General features: G+C 35.2%; 1 protein-coding gene across 1 annotated transcript in view; it reads left to right on the forward strand.

The window, feature by feature from the left end:
* LOC134795119 (uncharacterized) overlaps nt 1-15,791 on the forward strand; it is a 31,798-nt gene extending 16,007 nt beyond the window's left edge. The window contains exon 2 of the mRNA XM_063766952.1: nt 14,865-15,791. Within this exon, the coding sequence (XP_063623022.1) occupies nt 14,865-15,791 (927 nt within the window). The remainder of the gene's footprint in view (nt 1-14,864) is intronic.
* The last annotated feature ends 266 nt before the right edge of the window (nt 15,792-16,057 follow it).

Genomic DNA, 16,057 nt, shown 5'->3' on the forward strand with positions numbered 1-16,057 from the left:
CTGTTGCCGCTATAACCACAAATACTAAAAAGTACGGAACCCTCGGTGGGCGATCTGACTCGCATTTGGCCGGTTTTTAATGGTAGGATGGAAAATCGCGTCTATTCTGAGTAGAATGAGCCCAAGAATGTCCAGGTTTGAAAGAATCGGGTTTTCAATATTTTAGAAAACGCCCAAATATCGGAATTAATAGATATTGACTTACTTAGAAACATAAACACTGAAAAGAAATAAAACCCATATTGTATTGTGAGGAAGGCGAGAAATAAAGAAAATACACAAAGAAACCTTCCGCACCATCAACAGAATATAATCATTTTCCTTTTACAAAATCGATAAAAAGCAAACAAACCTACTCTTCCCTATTTATGAGTCCACCTAAAATAAAACACGAAACCTTTAAGAAACAGAAGCTGGACTCCATGAAAAGTGTGGACGCGCCGAGTTATTTGAGAGTTAATCCTATATCTCTACAATACGCCGTGGACGGTCACTGCATTATTTATCACAACAATACTTTATTGGTCACACCGGTGAAGAGAGAAGGTCGACTCAATTTGTACGAAAACAAGTTTTACAAAATTATTTTTTATAGTCAGTGCCCAGCTTTAAAAACATTTTCGTTGTATTCAAACGTTCAGAATTTTTGTATAAAATCACGAATCGCTAAGTTTTTAGACTTTTTCCATTTTGATGCAAATAAATGTTATACTTAATTATAAGCATGTCTAATAGTGGAGTAAACGAAGCAAGATGTTGTATGGAGACCCATGCATTAATTCCTCAGTCGATGAAATTTTGCTTGGTTATTGTATAGTATGAGCCGAAACTAACATATGAAATATCCAAAAAAAAAAACACTCCTAAGTTAGGTTTTTATACGTAAAAATACAAATCTGTTTATATATTGAACCGAGTAATTCCTCCGTCCAAAATTATTTTACCAAATAAGTTATTTGTATCAGCATGTGATACTAGAAAAAAATCAAAAACTTTTGTCAAACATGAGAATATTTTTTTATGATAATTCCTTTTTTTGGTGCTCATTTTCATCGGAAAATTGCTCTGTCAATTTTTTCTTCTTATATGATCTTAGAATATAATTTAGCGTAGGGTAAGAAAATCCAAAAAAAATGCATACCCAAATTTATGTATTTTAGAACTATTAAAAACTGAGAGTGGAAAATTTCTCAGCCTGATTTCTTTTTAAATATATACTGAGTAGTCACGTATACACTTAAATCCAAAATATCCAAAAGAAATATCATCCAGGACACCGAAATTTTGGAAGCGAAGATAAATCCATCCCGTGGTGTTTGTTCTTCCAATTTTGAATCTTAAATGTATATACCGCATAAGTGCTTTGGTGCTATACTGTTAACTTATGTGTAAGTTTTTAATAAATAAATAAATAAGGTTGAAACGATAAAAAAAAATTATGGGACGATAATCCTTCGCTACATTTTTTAAATTTGCCGCCTTTTTCTACTGACAAGATTTGCTTGACCAAGTATATTTTACAAAAAAAATATTGCAGCAGTGGCAACATTGTAATAAGTTTTTTTGGTCTTGAATTACGTTTTTTAGTATAGAAAAGCAGCAAGCCGCCACCGCCGGGTAGTATAGGGCGAGGCGCGGCGCGCGCGCGGGCGGCGGCCGGTACCGCTCACGCACCCCGCTTGTACTCCGCTCCCTACACACTGTTCCCGTTATGTTTCGTTTTTAATGCGCTCGTAATTTTTTTGGATGTTTTTATAGATGAATGGAAAGAAAACTGTGAACTTAATTCAATAAATAAAATGGATAGAGAAATTTTCCACAGCGAGTAAAAAGGCAATTTCTGAAAATAGTATAGTTACATGGTAATTTTTTTGGATTTTCATTTTGTAGGTATAAAACGGCAATAAGCTGGCATTCCAGTGAAAAAATTAGACTGAGCAATTTTCCGGTCCAAGACACACCAAAAAATTATATTTTATTAATATTGGTATTTCTGCTGGGATATTTTTTTGGATATTTCATATATTGTTGCAATACGTTACATGAATATGTCCGGTGAAGAAAGTTTGAACGGAGCATTTTTCTGTAAAAAGATACTAACGATTTGAGACTTTAGGTATTTACTTTAATTCTATTATTATTATTCTTTGGATATTTATACAATACTTATTATTTATTGATACTTTATCATACTGTAAAGTTTTTTCTGGCTGAGGAATTACTGCGGGGTCCACTACCTTTATTTACTACATTATAACGTGTAATCTAAATGTTTGTGGTGTTAAATTAAAAAAACCTTTCTCTCTCTCTCTCTCTCTCTCTCTCTCTCTCTCTCTCTATTTTTGTTATTTTAGTTTTAGAAATTATATTTTTACGTATTAATACCTATACCTATTGTATAAATAGTTTATTTGTTGTTAACCTAGAAAAGAGCGGTGTCTCCCAACACAGGCAATTCTTTGCTTACGCCCCAGGCGGCTCCATCCGCTAAATCATGGTCATGTGTATTTTAAAGACATAAAGAATTTTGTTTTTGTATTTCTATTGCTGGCGTATGCAGTTACTTTTAATTTACATTACACATCCTACAATAAAATTGGTCTCCGAGATTGATATATTAGTTATTATGATGCATTGTTAATCGCCTAGCTACTCGCATGTTTAAAGGACAGCCAAGTCTCATGAGAAATCATACTGATAATAAACCGCCTTGACTTGCCTATTACTATGAAAACCGCAACACTACTCAATAATACATTACGTAACTTGCGTGTGCGCACGAACGTCTATGCACGTGGACTGATTATCGGTATTCGTACACTTTTCACATTAATCTTGTTAGCTATTGGTACGTAATACAATTATAATTGTATGGAGATAAGGGTCGGTTCAGTAGTTCATTTGTGACTTAGATTTTAGTTTATAACTCTCATAAAAATTAAAGAAGGTTAAAATTCAAAAACGCAACAATTGTCCTGGGTCTCATGAGGATGCAGAAAGATTATTATAGGTATTCGTAAACACAGATATTTAAATTACGGAAAACTTTAAAATAAGTTGGAAAACTTCAGGAAAATTAGAGAGGAAAATAAGAAGACTTTCATATTGGTAACGGAAAATATCCCCATACAAAAATATGATTTTTCAATCTGGAATTTCTGGTACTCGTTCATATAGTCTGGAAAGACAATTAGGTCAGTATAGTTGGCAAAAAATTGAAAAATGTAACCGCAAAGGTTCTATTTTCCACACAGACTTTGAACTTCGTGCCTTTTTCTATTGACGAATTTCTTTGTCAATTATAGATAGGTAAAAAAAAAGTATTTCCCTTTCCAGTTTTGACCTAGTTGACCTTGATTTTGTTTATCGCATTGCCACCTCCCCTCCCCTCCCTCCTTGTCCACTGCCGGGTCTAAATTCGGCGGTATCCGTATCCCCCATCCGATAGAATTTGTCACGGACGTGACGAGAAACGGAATGAGACAGAAACAGTTGCGTAAATTATACCAAATTCAAGAAGCGGACACGGAATTGAATTATAGGAGAAAAACGATACGCCATGACGATTCTGAATAGCAAGTTGACGAGTTGAGGGTAATATTTATCAGACGGCGTATTATGGATGGCTTTATCCATCTTTATCCACGTGATAAAATAACTGTCACTTTTTAACACCGCGGGATAGAAAGTGACGGACACCGTTTTATTACGCTGTCACGTAGACATGATATCCGTACAGGTTATCTTGGGCTGAATTTGGTTAAAAAAATCTTTGTAATCAATGACAAAGTGTAGCAATGTCATGATTAATGTCAAATTTCTATGTCTCTATCTAAATAAGACGTTTATAATGACTCCCACACTGGGTACTCGTACAAGGTACAAAGTTAGCTTAGACCCGTCTACCGTTATCATTTATTGTTTTCTGCATTAAATTTTTTTAAACTAATTGTGTCAAGAATAAAAATCTGTCATACAAATGTTTAGCCTGTGTACAAACTCCTGTATTGTGAAATTAAAAATATTTTAACCGTTTTCAAGATCATATTTTCTTATACTTACACGATATATTATGATGGAAAAAGTTACGCGGAAAAAAATATTCAAAAAACGGTCTAAGTAAAATCAAAATTATTAGACTTGTCTTTTACGGTTTTACATTTTCTATAATTACAACAACGAATATTCCGTTTCTTAATGTTAATTATTCTACTGCCCAAAGCGACTTTTGAATAGTTAAATACGTATTACAAATAAACCGGTATATTGTAAGCTACAAACACAATAACGTCGTGAACTAAAGTCCTTTAAAACTTAATAAAAGCGGAAGCTTAACGCTGGTATTAGCTTTAAGTGTAGGGCATGGGCATAGTAACAGCGACAGCGGTTTTGATATTGCGAAAATGTACGCTGATTTCAATATAAGGGCTGATTTAGACGGCGTATGCGATTTTAGTTACATTGAGGACTATTGGTTACGTCCAACTCAGTCGACCAATCAAAAACCCCAATGTAATGAAACTCGCATGCGAGTTCTCGAACCGTCTAAATGAGCCTTTAAGCTTCGATTTGAGGGTTTGTACTTAATCAGTCTTCTCTTTTTGTTGGTCCGGTTATAGACCGCGGGCCAGGAGCAAATATCGTCAGTCATCGCCTCCCGCTTGATACTTTGTCAGATGATAGTTTAGATGCTATCGTGAATTAAAAAAATAGTCAGCCGGTTGTATCGCGGTGGAAAGACCGTCAGTTGATCACATGAATATGTGAAAACAATTTTTTTTCAGTCAATGCCTGCCAAAGTGACGGATATTTTGTCACGTGGATAAAGCCATCCATAATAGGCGTGCTGGTTTCCGCTTCCGCCCCCGCTCTCTGCTATCACCATATCCCAACCCCTATCGGCACAATTGCATTTAGAAACCCATTCCCTGTATTATGCTATTACAGTCTTTGTTGTCATTTGCATAGAAATTTTCACACAAGAGTCGTATTACGTGGACAGTACTTGTTAATGCGATTGCGGTATTCGCATTTTGATTCTTCGCATTATTTAGTAGATAGTAGTATGTATGCTGTGTTTTTCCGATAAATAAATATGAGATAGAATCTGAGATGTGATCAGAAATCACAAAACAAAGTATCAAGCTCAAAAATAATTATAACTACATATTTTATTTTTTAGTAGGTAGTCTATATTGTGTCCCAATGCTGGGCAGGTCTCCCCTATCTTTCGCCACTCGTCACGGCTTTGTGCATGCTCCCCCCAGGCGCCACAGAATGAGTCCAGGTCGTTTCGCCGTGTTATTCGCGGATGGTCTAGAACGCAAAATGACTAGTGTAATATTTTGCCTATATCACTTTTAGTCTACATCGTCCGCGACTATACCGTTTCGCCATCTCATTAACACATTATAACTATAAACAGACATACATTTTCTATATGCAACTTGATTTCACTTACACTGTAAGTTTTTAACAAGAAAATTAATATCAAGAGTAGCTTTAAGATAATAGTAACACAAAAACTGAAATCACCACTTCACCACAATCAAGTTTTTGTGTAAGTATATACCTATAGTCTACGCCGTAACATTTCACCCCCAAAATCATAACTGTCAAAAGAAATCACAAACCCCTCGTTAAGTATTTAATCCGGATCCCTTAACGAAACCCGAAGGCTTTTACACCTCATCGGGAAATAATAACCAAGTTGCATTACGGGGGCCTATTCTGATTTAACCAATTGATATGGGTTTGATTTCATTTTGATACGACCTTTACCGTGAGCACCATTCAGAGTTAGCGGCCCACACTTTCTGCTAAAGAAACGCAATCAGGCCCCTATGGCGCATGACACACTGCATCCGATTCGCACGTCGCTCCGATGTTTGAGCGAGATTTCTTTATGTGCGTATTATAGCGACATCTCGCTCTGATGTAGTGTGCTAAGTGCCTATTTCACCACAATGACATTTTGCCGTACAGTGCTGGCCCAACAAGTAAATATTGACTCTTTGTGCCACCGTTGCTTATCGACCCAGAAATGGATTGGAAACTGTCAGTTGTCAATTGTCAGCGTGTTGTCATAAAGCATTTTGCCCTCATATTGGTGCGCGTGAGATACCTGTTGAAACGACTCGGGGCCGATACAGACGGACAGCAACCCGACGGCACGCCAACTGCAACGGTGCAACGTCGGCGTGCAGTTCCCATACAAGTTGCAGTCGGGTGGCAGTCCGTCTGTACAAGCCGTCAAGGTCGTATCAAAATGGGAACACAATCGTAACAAATTGTAATAACGGAATCGGCCGCGGTCTCGGACAAGGAGAAGAAAAGAAAATTAACAAAGTTTAATGAAAACATTCGGCGAGATCAGAAGGGCGCAAACAGGTGTAGAAGTAAATAGATGAATATAATGCCTAATATTCGGGTGCGTAGGGATGGGTCTGCGATATCCATCGTGTATCGATATCGATTAAACCAGAATTTTAATGGACTGACGTGTCGTGTGGTGGCTGTGGTGCTTTAATTATGTGACAGGTATAATTATACTTACTACTTACTTTTTTTATATAATGGAATCCCGCATGTATACATACATAAATAAACTTGCCGATAATATCTTCCGTAGCTAATAGATAGAATTGTACAATAAACGGGTAGGTACCTATATCTTACATGATTTGGTTTAAAAGTCTCTCATAGTGTGAAGTGTTAAAAAGACCCCAAAGGACAAGGACAAGTTATGTGGTCAGGTCAGTAACTAACTAATAATGAAAAAAAATAGAGTTGGTTTGATCATGATTATGTTTTATACCCAGCGTGAACTTACTAGTAAAACATCAAACAAAGAACAAGTAAAACTTACAACTAAAAAGGAAAAGGTTTGTTTGGAAGAGATCGCTGTAAGTGATAAATCCGCCTGTTGTTATCTACATATTTATACCTGTTCATACTTATGTACCATTTTTTTGTAGTGTGCAATAAATCATTTTTTCATTTTATTAAATAAAAATATAAAATATCGATAACAACATTTACTAAAATACCTTCTGGCACATCTCTACTTCCTAATATAGGATAATAAGCATTGTGGAAACTCGGAGCTGCGGTCTCTTTTGTAAAGAAAAAACAATAACGAATTTTCATTCTTTATTTACTTGGTCTTGGTTGGAATTTTTCGGATGAATTTAGAGGCCTTTGTTACATAAGACGGTTACTTATTATATAAGATGATTTATACAACTAGGTATATATTATAAAGTACTAATAAAGGGTATTTGACTGTATTTAAAATAAATCATTTTACACCATGGAAGAAAAGCACCAGAAGATTAATATAGAAACGAACGTAGACAGCATATGTATAGACAGAATTTATATTTTAAAACCCGTATGAAACTATAAAGAGTAGGTAATTTGATAGTGACGTCATATGCTAGTGTTTCATATAAATTCCATAGTAGCAAATCGTTGTGAATAATCGTAATAAGTTTTTGGCAAAAATTTCATTTTTGGTACAAGCTTTTATCGCTGACTGTACTTTTCTTACGACAGACAACTAATACTCATCGAGACAATTCTAAAAACCCCTAACACAATTAGGTTGCGTTGTTTCATCACAGAGTTCCTATGGCCACCTCTTGTCTCCATCATCAGATCAGCTCGATGGTACCATAATATTGCATTGCCATCCGATTTATACATGCATGCAAAATTTCAGCTCAATCGGAAACCGGGAAATGGATCAAATTAAACTTGCAAGATTTGATTACAGACAGACAACGGGACAGGTGAAACTAAATAAAAGCTTGTAATAAAAAAAAGAAACTGATTTGACTGGTAGTTAAATACCCTAAACTACATTCATGTCTAAGGAGTAACACATATTTTTGGCGCTTTGCCCGTGTCGATATTTTTGACCTTGACTGTAAATAACTACACATTTGGTTGGTTTATTTTTCGCGATTATTCTTAGAAAATATTTTTACTATTGTACATTATTTACAACATTAAAGATGAACTGTTTTTAACCATTTTCTGAAAAGTACTAAAATATTATACAGGATAAATAAAAAGAGGGTTAGGAATTGTTGCTAAACTCGTAATGGCTTCATAATAATAATTTCGCCTTTGCTTCAAAACAGGCAGAGCTTTCGGGAGGTGAAAAGGTTAACGTCATAATTTGAAATGGCCCGGGTAAGGGCTTCATTTTGCTGAAAAACAAAGGCTTCATTTGTGTATTTTGATTTAAATTACCTGTATAACGAAACAATACGAAAAACCGGCCAAGTGCGAGTCGGACTCGCGCACGAAGGGTCCCGTACCATTAGGCAAAAACTCCCAACTCAAGTATTTATTTTATTCTGTTTTTAGTAGGTATTTGTTGTTATAGCGGCAACAAAAATACACCACTGTGAAAATTTCAACTGCCTAGCTATCACGGTTCATGAGATACAGCCTGGTGACAGGCAGACGTACAGACAGACGGACAGCGGAATCTTAGTAATAGGGTCCCGTTTTTGCCCTTTGGGTACGGAACCCTAAAAATCTGATGTGGTATAAATATAATAGTTATTGTTATACAAGTTAGTAAAGTTTCTGTTTCCCGCTTGAATTGAATTGAAAAAAAATTTAACCTCGAGTGTGATTGGTTCCAAAAGTTGAATGTTGAACTCGCAGTTTAAATGCAGAGGCAAAACTTTGTCATACCTATACCTATTTTTTATTTTTTTGGCGTCTATCGATGTACGAGTGTCTTTTTGACTAGGCCCCAGGTCTCTTGCTGCATTTGAACTTAATTATTGTTTAATAATAAATGGATATCTACTAAGGAATTTACAATTTTAGCTTGGCTTAGTTAAACTATACAACTTGAAAAAATCCAATATATGATATACTAGCGACCCGCCCCGGCTTCGCACATAATCTTAACAAATTATACACCTAAAGCTTCCATGACTCACTCTATCGATATGTGAAAACCGCATGAAAATCCGTTCACAACTTTTTGAGTTTATCGAGAAGCTCATACATACACACAAACTTTAGACTTTGTTTTATAAGGTGATGAAGCTATAGATATTAGATATGTACGAGTATGTTATCAACTGGAGATCATGGGCTAAAAGGCTAATATTTACCGTGGGGTTTTGATTTATAATAGGAAAGTCGAATTAAGGGCCTCAAACAGAGAGCGTTACTCTCAGAGCACATCGATAAGCAAAGCTTAGTGTTTGATGACAATCGTTGATAGAAAATCTCAATCGAAACTTTAATAAATAATGTATGGAAATAGTCACCCATAAACATTTATTCTTTTCGTTTGGCGTTTATCGATGTACAATCATTGTCATCTTGGCTAGACCCCAAGGAATTCTAGGAGCACAAAATCCGTTGATTCCGTTATGCTATTATTCCAGCACATAAGTTTCACACAGTTGCCTCACTTGCGCACGTAGCCCTGCATTGGTGACATGAAATGCTATAATTTCCCCGGCGCATGCCAGACCGTGTCGATACTGTACAATTTATACGATCAACGTAGTTTAGTTTCAAACTACGCTGTGCCGAAGGCAATTTATCACCTAAACTTGCACTGGTAGTTTAAAACGATTAAATTGGAAGATATGCCTAAGAAATTGTGGTTTGTGGAATGAGATTAATATAAGTATAAACCCCAGGCCACACAGTAAAAAAACACTACTTATTGATTTATTGTCAAACAAATAGTAAAAGTTATAATAGAATATTTTATAAGTAAATACCTAGTTACCTTACTAATTCGGGGTATCATAATTGCCAGTTCAACATTTTGTAAGGAAATTAAACAAGGAGATTTTTTTTTATATCTTTCTTAAGCAGGCCACTGACGAGCCTTCCAAATGGATGCCGTTACAATGGATTCATCCAAATGGACGGCATCCTAATATTAAACATTGAACGATTTTGACATTCACGGACCGATTTTGGATTGCAGCCACGCTATTTGGACTGTTGGAAGGCTCGTCAGTGGCCACCTTTAGGGTGTATTTTTAATCTTTTGGGGTTTACTTAAAGTAAGCTTTTGGTATGTGACCGTTAATCAATGATAGGTATTATATCTCCAGAAGTTATAGGCGTTCCAAAATTGAAGCGCTTCAACTGTACAAATTGTACAGTTGTTTTTTAATCGCGCCTAGGCAAGCTATAACTGCGCACGTGCTAATGTGATTCTGCACACTGCAAGAGAAAGAGACAAGCTTATGTTCAATAACGAGTGTAACAAGGATGAGTGGTATGCGAACATTAATTAATCAACAAAAGCAGATTCATTCGTAGGTAATGAAGTAAATATACGTAAAGAAGAAGTACTTAATACTAAGACTGAGAAGAGAGTAGATACCTATACTATGAGTACCTATAACCTATTTCTGTAGTTATATGTAATATCAATGCCGTCAGTCACATTTTCTTCAAAAATATCACGTAACTAACCTACTAAATGTTGAGTTAGAATACTGAATAGGATGGGAGGAACACAAATAAACACGAAACTCCCGTGAAACCTTTTAGAAACAAGTCTCGTTAGAGCCTACATCCCCGTATCGAAACTTTTTGTTTCGAACGATTGCTTTGCATTTTGTTACTTTATTTCGTCGTTTCCCGAGTAAATAAGGATAATTAATGGATTGCTTTGAATGTTTTGGAACAATTTTCGCAAGTGCGCTGAAGAAAATCGTACGTGTTTTTACTTATATACCTACTTACCTACCTATTTTGATTAATATTTTCTTGCTGCGAAAAATACCACAGTCCTATAGTTCGATTTTTTAGCATTAAAAAAAAAGGTAAACAATCTGGACGCGTATTTTTATTGAAAAACACTTTTGAAAAATAAGTCACGGCAAATATGTAACAATTATGAATCATATACGATTTTTTACATTCTTTTGCTTTCATAAGTAATAGTTACTGATTTTTAAAAACGTCTTTCAATTAAAAGGCACGTCAAGATCACGTTGTTTTATTCTAATGCTAAAAAAACGAACTATACTTCCTACTCATATTACAAATGTAAATGCGAATATGTTTCAATCACCTTGAAAATGCTAAATAAGTGCTTGCACAAAAATGTTGGCGTTTTCTAAAACTATGTTGGTCCAAGTATTGAAAATGCTATAGTGTGTTATATATTTGTTATCTACTGACAAAGCCCTTTCTTTTCATACCCCACATGGTATATTTTCAGAGAAAAAACTAATATTAACTAAATTGTACCTAAATTGTACATGTCCGTTTGTAACATATCATGATATCAATTTAGGGAAATTATTACAATATTTACATGGCAAAATTCCCGTAGAGAAATGTCCAATATTCGATACGTAGCAAATTAGTACAAACTAATAGACAGTTTGGTGGAAACAACTCAATTTCCTGAACTGCTAAAATGAATGTGCATAAATTCACATAAAATGAATAAACATAATTAATTTCGAACGCGGAATTCAACCAGACAACGCCAATTTTAAATTAAACTAGGTAATCCAAATTAGTTATTGTACTGTTTAATGCTTAACAATGAACAGTTGTTTGTTGTTCCAATTCGAAAATGACGTTACCCACGTTTCTACATTCATGATTAAACTATCATACCAAAATGACGCATATCCAAAACTTTTACATTAAATAACAACTGTATCCTCTTTATTTCAAGGTTCAAATTAGCTTAAAGGGTGTTATGGGAAAGTACCTTTTGACTATAACAATTTTCACCTGAAGGCGTACGCAGACAGAACCTTTGCAATTTTCAATAAAGCATTTTATTTAAAATCGCTATATAATATACGAGGTCGTCTTAGCGTAGTATGACAGTATTTTCTCCATAATGATTTTAAATTGTCTTAAAAGTTAATAGTGTCTTAAAAGTTGCTTACCTGAAGACAACCTGAAGACACTGCTAGGTTTCATGAAGGAGCTGGGGTGGCTAGAGTAACACCTCGTTTTCACGCAAAATAGGCACAATGGTTGTCGATTTGCGGAAAATGCCCAATATAACTAACTAACTAATACTTGGTTAAGATTTTATTTCAAATTTTATTATGTTAGTAATAAATTTAACTGTGACAATTTTGCCGTTTTCAAATTGTACCGTCTGACCGAGCCCCAACGTTTCGTTAATAATGGCCCCCATTTAGCGTAGAACGCTCAGCGAACGTTTATTTGGATTTCAAATTAAGAACACCTGTTGAACAGGCGCGGACGGTAGCTCGCCCTGATAATTTGTTTACGTAATTTAAATTGCATCTAAATACGAGAACGAAATCTTGTTCCGAGTTTGAGATGTTTTTCATCACTTTCCTGTACATAAAATGACATGATGTATATATAAATGTGTGCGGTACCTATACATTACGTATTATTTAGAGATAGTCTAAGTAAATACATAATATCAACAGTCTTAATATGTTTTGGGATAATTAATAGGTACCCGTAAACTAGACTACTACGAATACCTACGAGTAAATATCAGGTCCCGTAGACAATATGCCAATCGCTAACGCTCCGTAGCGAACGAAACGCAACTGTCACTGTCACACTAATATGGAAGAGTGATAGAGAGACATAAAGCGATTCGATGGCGAAGCGCAAGCTATTGTCACCTTGGCTAGACCGCCAGGTTATATTACTGTGAAAGCTGAAATTTTACCGAAACGATATAGGCAAGATAATTATAGGCAAGCATTGAGCAAAACCTGCAAAACTAACACTTCAACATGCTTCTACAGAAGTGAACCTGACATAACATTTGTAAAAAAATTAAGCGCAAATAATAGCGCGCTTCAGTTACTTTCAAGTGAAGGTATACAAAGGTTGTCTGGAAGAGATCGCTAAGACCGCCCGTTGTTACCTCTATCCAAGTGTCTTTATTTGATTTTATATGTATTTTAAACTGTGTGGGTTTGGAATAAAGAGTATTGTATTGATTTGTATTGTATTGTATTGTATTGTATTGTATTGTATTGTATTGTATTGCATTGCATTGTATTGCATGGCATTGCATTGTATTGCATTGTATTGCATTGCATTGCATTGCATTGCATTGCATTGCATTTCATTGCATTGCATTGCATTGCATTGTATGACATTGCATTGCATGTCATTGCATTGCATTGCATGGCATTGCATTGCATTGCATTGCATTGTATATGACACCATAAGATTGTGAACCCGTTAGTTTACAATCTAACGTAGGTTAGGTTAGGTTCGATTGTAATCTCCCTACCGTCAGTTTATAATTTAACTAGCGATATTATAAACTGACGAGTGTTTACAATTTTACGGTGACATACATAGGTATTCATCCCCTGCATATGTATGTTACTGTACATTGACAAGCTTTTCAGTTCAAAACAGTATTTAATCCACATCCACTCTGAAATAACTCAGTTATGATTAAAATATAACTTAACAGGTACAACTTTAAAGTTATTTAAGCAATTAAGCTTTAATACATTTAGCTGGATCCGCGGAATATCCCTCAAACGGTTTTAGGTAAACATAAAGTTCTATTGAATTACTTTAGACGTGTACCTACTTTTGTTGGGTTTGCTCAAAGTTGTAAATTTATTAGATTAGGTAAAGTTTCTTCGTGCGCCAGACAATATGTTAAAAGTTTTTGTCTGGCACTTAGGTATTTTTATCTAATAGCAGATAACACGTTTACAAAGAATTTGGCGGATTTTTTTACTTACGCGTATTTTACAAAATGTAATTGAAAATGTAAACTACACTAACTATGAAAATAAAACGTTATATTTTAAAAATATTTTCCTCTAGCTTTGATACACAAACGCAAACGTTGGTAAAATTATCAGTATTTTTGGGCCTGTATATAGCTATTATTTCAGAACACTTTTATAGAGAAATAGGGGCCTAAAAATAAAAGCCATTAAAACATAGCGCTTCGCATAACATATTTTTATGTAAATGTGAAGTAAGCACGAATATATTGATTTTAGTTTTAAGCAGCGGGCCAAAACAAAGGAATGCTACAATATCAAAGGAATGCCGTCGCCTTGTTTACTTATTGAAAACATGTTTTCACCTTATTGCCCCTGCCTCCGTTCCTGAAACAAACATTAAATAGAAATTAGATTTGCGTAGGAAATAATTTAACGTAACATTTACAAAGTTACAGATACTTGTTTTCCTTCGTATTTTCGCGGAAACGTTCGTATTTGTCATGCTACTTCAATCAACCTCACGGCCCGATTCGAACTTTAAGATACGTCAATGAAGAGATCTAGAAATATCTATATCGTTTCTAGATCTATAAAATGACGTATCTTAAAGTTCAAACGAAAATAATTATGCTCTACAAGTCTAAAGGTGAACCAGGATCTATTGAGGGTGCACCATGTTACGGAAATTTGTTGGTACTAATTTCTAGCAATGGCAACAATTTTAATAATAGACAACATCTACCCTCTATGATAGTTGTCAATATTGACAATGTAAACATTGCTTTGTCTAGTTTCGTGTGAATTATTATTAGACTGCAATAATCATGCCGAAAGTTTTAGATTTTACAGAGAAAAAAGTTGTAAATAGTGTATATCGTTATTTATTGGAAAAAAACGTTGCGGAGAGAAATTTCTTCCATTAGAAAACATAACGAAATTAGCATCTGAATTGACGGGTAAGTTTCAAACTTATGGACAAATGTCACTATAGTCAGGTCGTCACGATTTGGTTGATGTCTTGTAATAATTTGATTTGTGTATTAGGTGTATCGCATGCATCGGTATCACGGATTGCTAGCGAAGGGCGTAAGGGCGGAATTAAACGACCAAACCTAAAAAAAAAGAAAACAAAAAAAGAAAATAGATTTGGATGATTTTGATTTATGTGTCATACGTCGTAAAATTCACGAATTTTATAGCGTAAAAAAAGAAATACCAACAATAAAAAAATTGTGGACTGTTTTAAAAGTAGACATAAATTTCCCAGGGGGTAGAGAATCATTAAGACTGTTATTGCACAAGATGGGGTACAAATTCAAAAAATGCCGAAGCCAGAGACAAATTTTAATAGAAAGATTTGATATTGTTGCTTGGCGTGAAAAATACTTAACTGAAATTGACAGCATTCGACGAAAAAGCCGACCTATAGTATATTTAGATGAATCATTTATACATACGTCTATAAATTATAACAAATGCTGGCAAAGTAATGAGGAACCGGGTGTGGCAGAAACTGTATCGACAGGAAAAAGATTTATAATGGTACATGCTGGAGGAGCCACAGGTTTTGTTCCAGACGCATTGTTGTTATATAATGACAAAGAAAAAAAAAGTGACTACCACGAGTCCATGAATAAAGATAATTTTAAAAAGTGGGTCACAGAAAAACTTATTCCCAATCTCGACAAAAATTCCTGTGTTGTTATGGACAACGCAAGATATCATTCTTTTCAGGTCAATAAAGCACCTAACACTCAATGGAAGAAGGGAACAATTGTCAAATGGCTCGATGACAATAATATTAGTTATCCGCGAAAAGCAACTATAGCCACTTTGCTAGTTATCGTGAGGAAAAATAAGCCCGATCCTAAATATGAAATTGACGAACTATTAAAGGCTCATGGCCATACTGTGATGCGATTACCACCGTATCACTGTGACTTCAACCCCATCGAAATGATATGGGGCATAGTCAAAAATAAAGTTGCATCGAAAAATGTCGCACATGGCGGAGAAGGTTTTTTAGATTTAGTGAAAAGCAGTTTTCAGGTACCACCACATTAAATGTAGGCATTAAGTACTTACTATGCTAGCTTAGTAATCGGGAGATGATAGCTAGCCATACACGCACGGATTTGACCGCCAGATGTGTCCGACAGATCTGTCCGGCGGACACATCCGTCCATGTGTGGCGAGAATTGAGCACGGATTTGTCTGCCAGACGTCCGTCCGCTGTCTCTTTTAGACGCACCTAATGACTTTTTTAACTGCACGATTGTTTCGCATCCTTAATAACTTTTAAAAGTGCTTTTCTTTTTAAGGAAATAACT

This window comes from Cydia splendana, chromosome 11, assembly GCF_910591565.1.
Source record: "Cydia splendana chromosome 11, ilCydSple1.2, whole genome shotgun sequence".
In the NCBI taxonomy this organism is placed as follows: Eukaryota; Metazoa; Arthropoda; class Insecta; order Lepidoptera; family Tortricidae; genus Cydia; species Cydia splendana.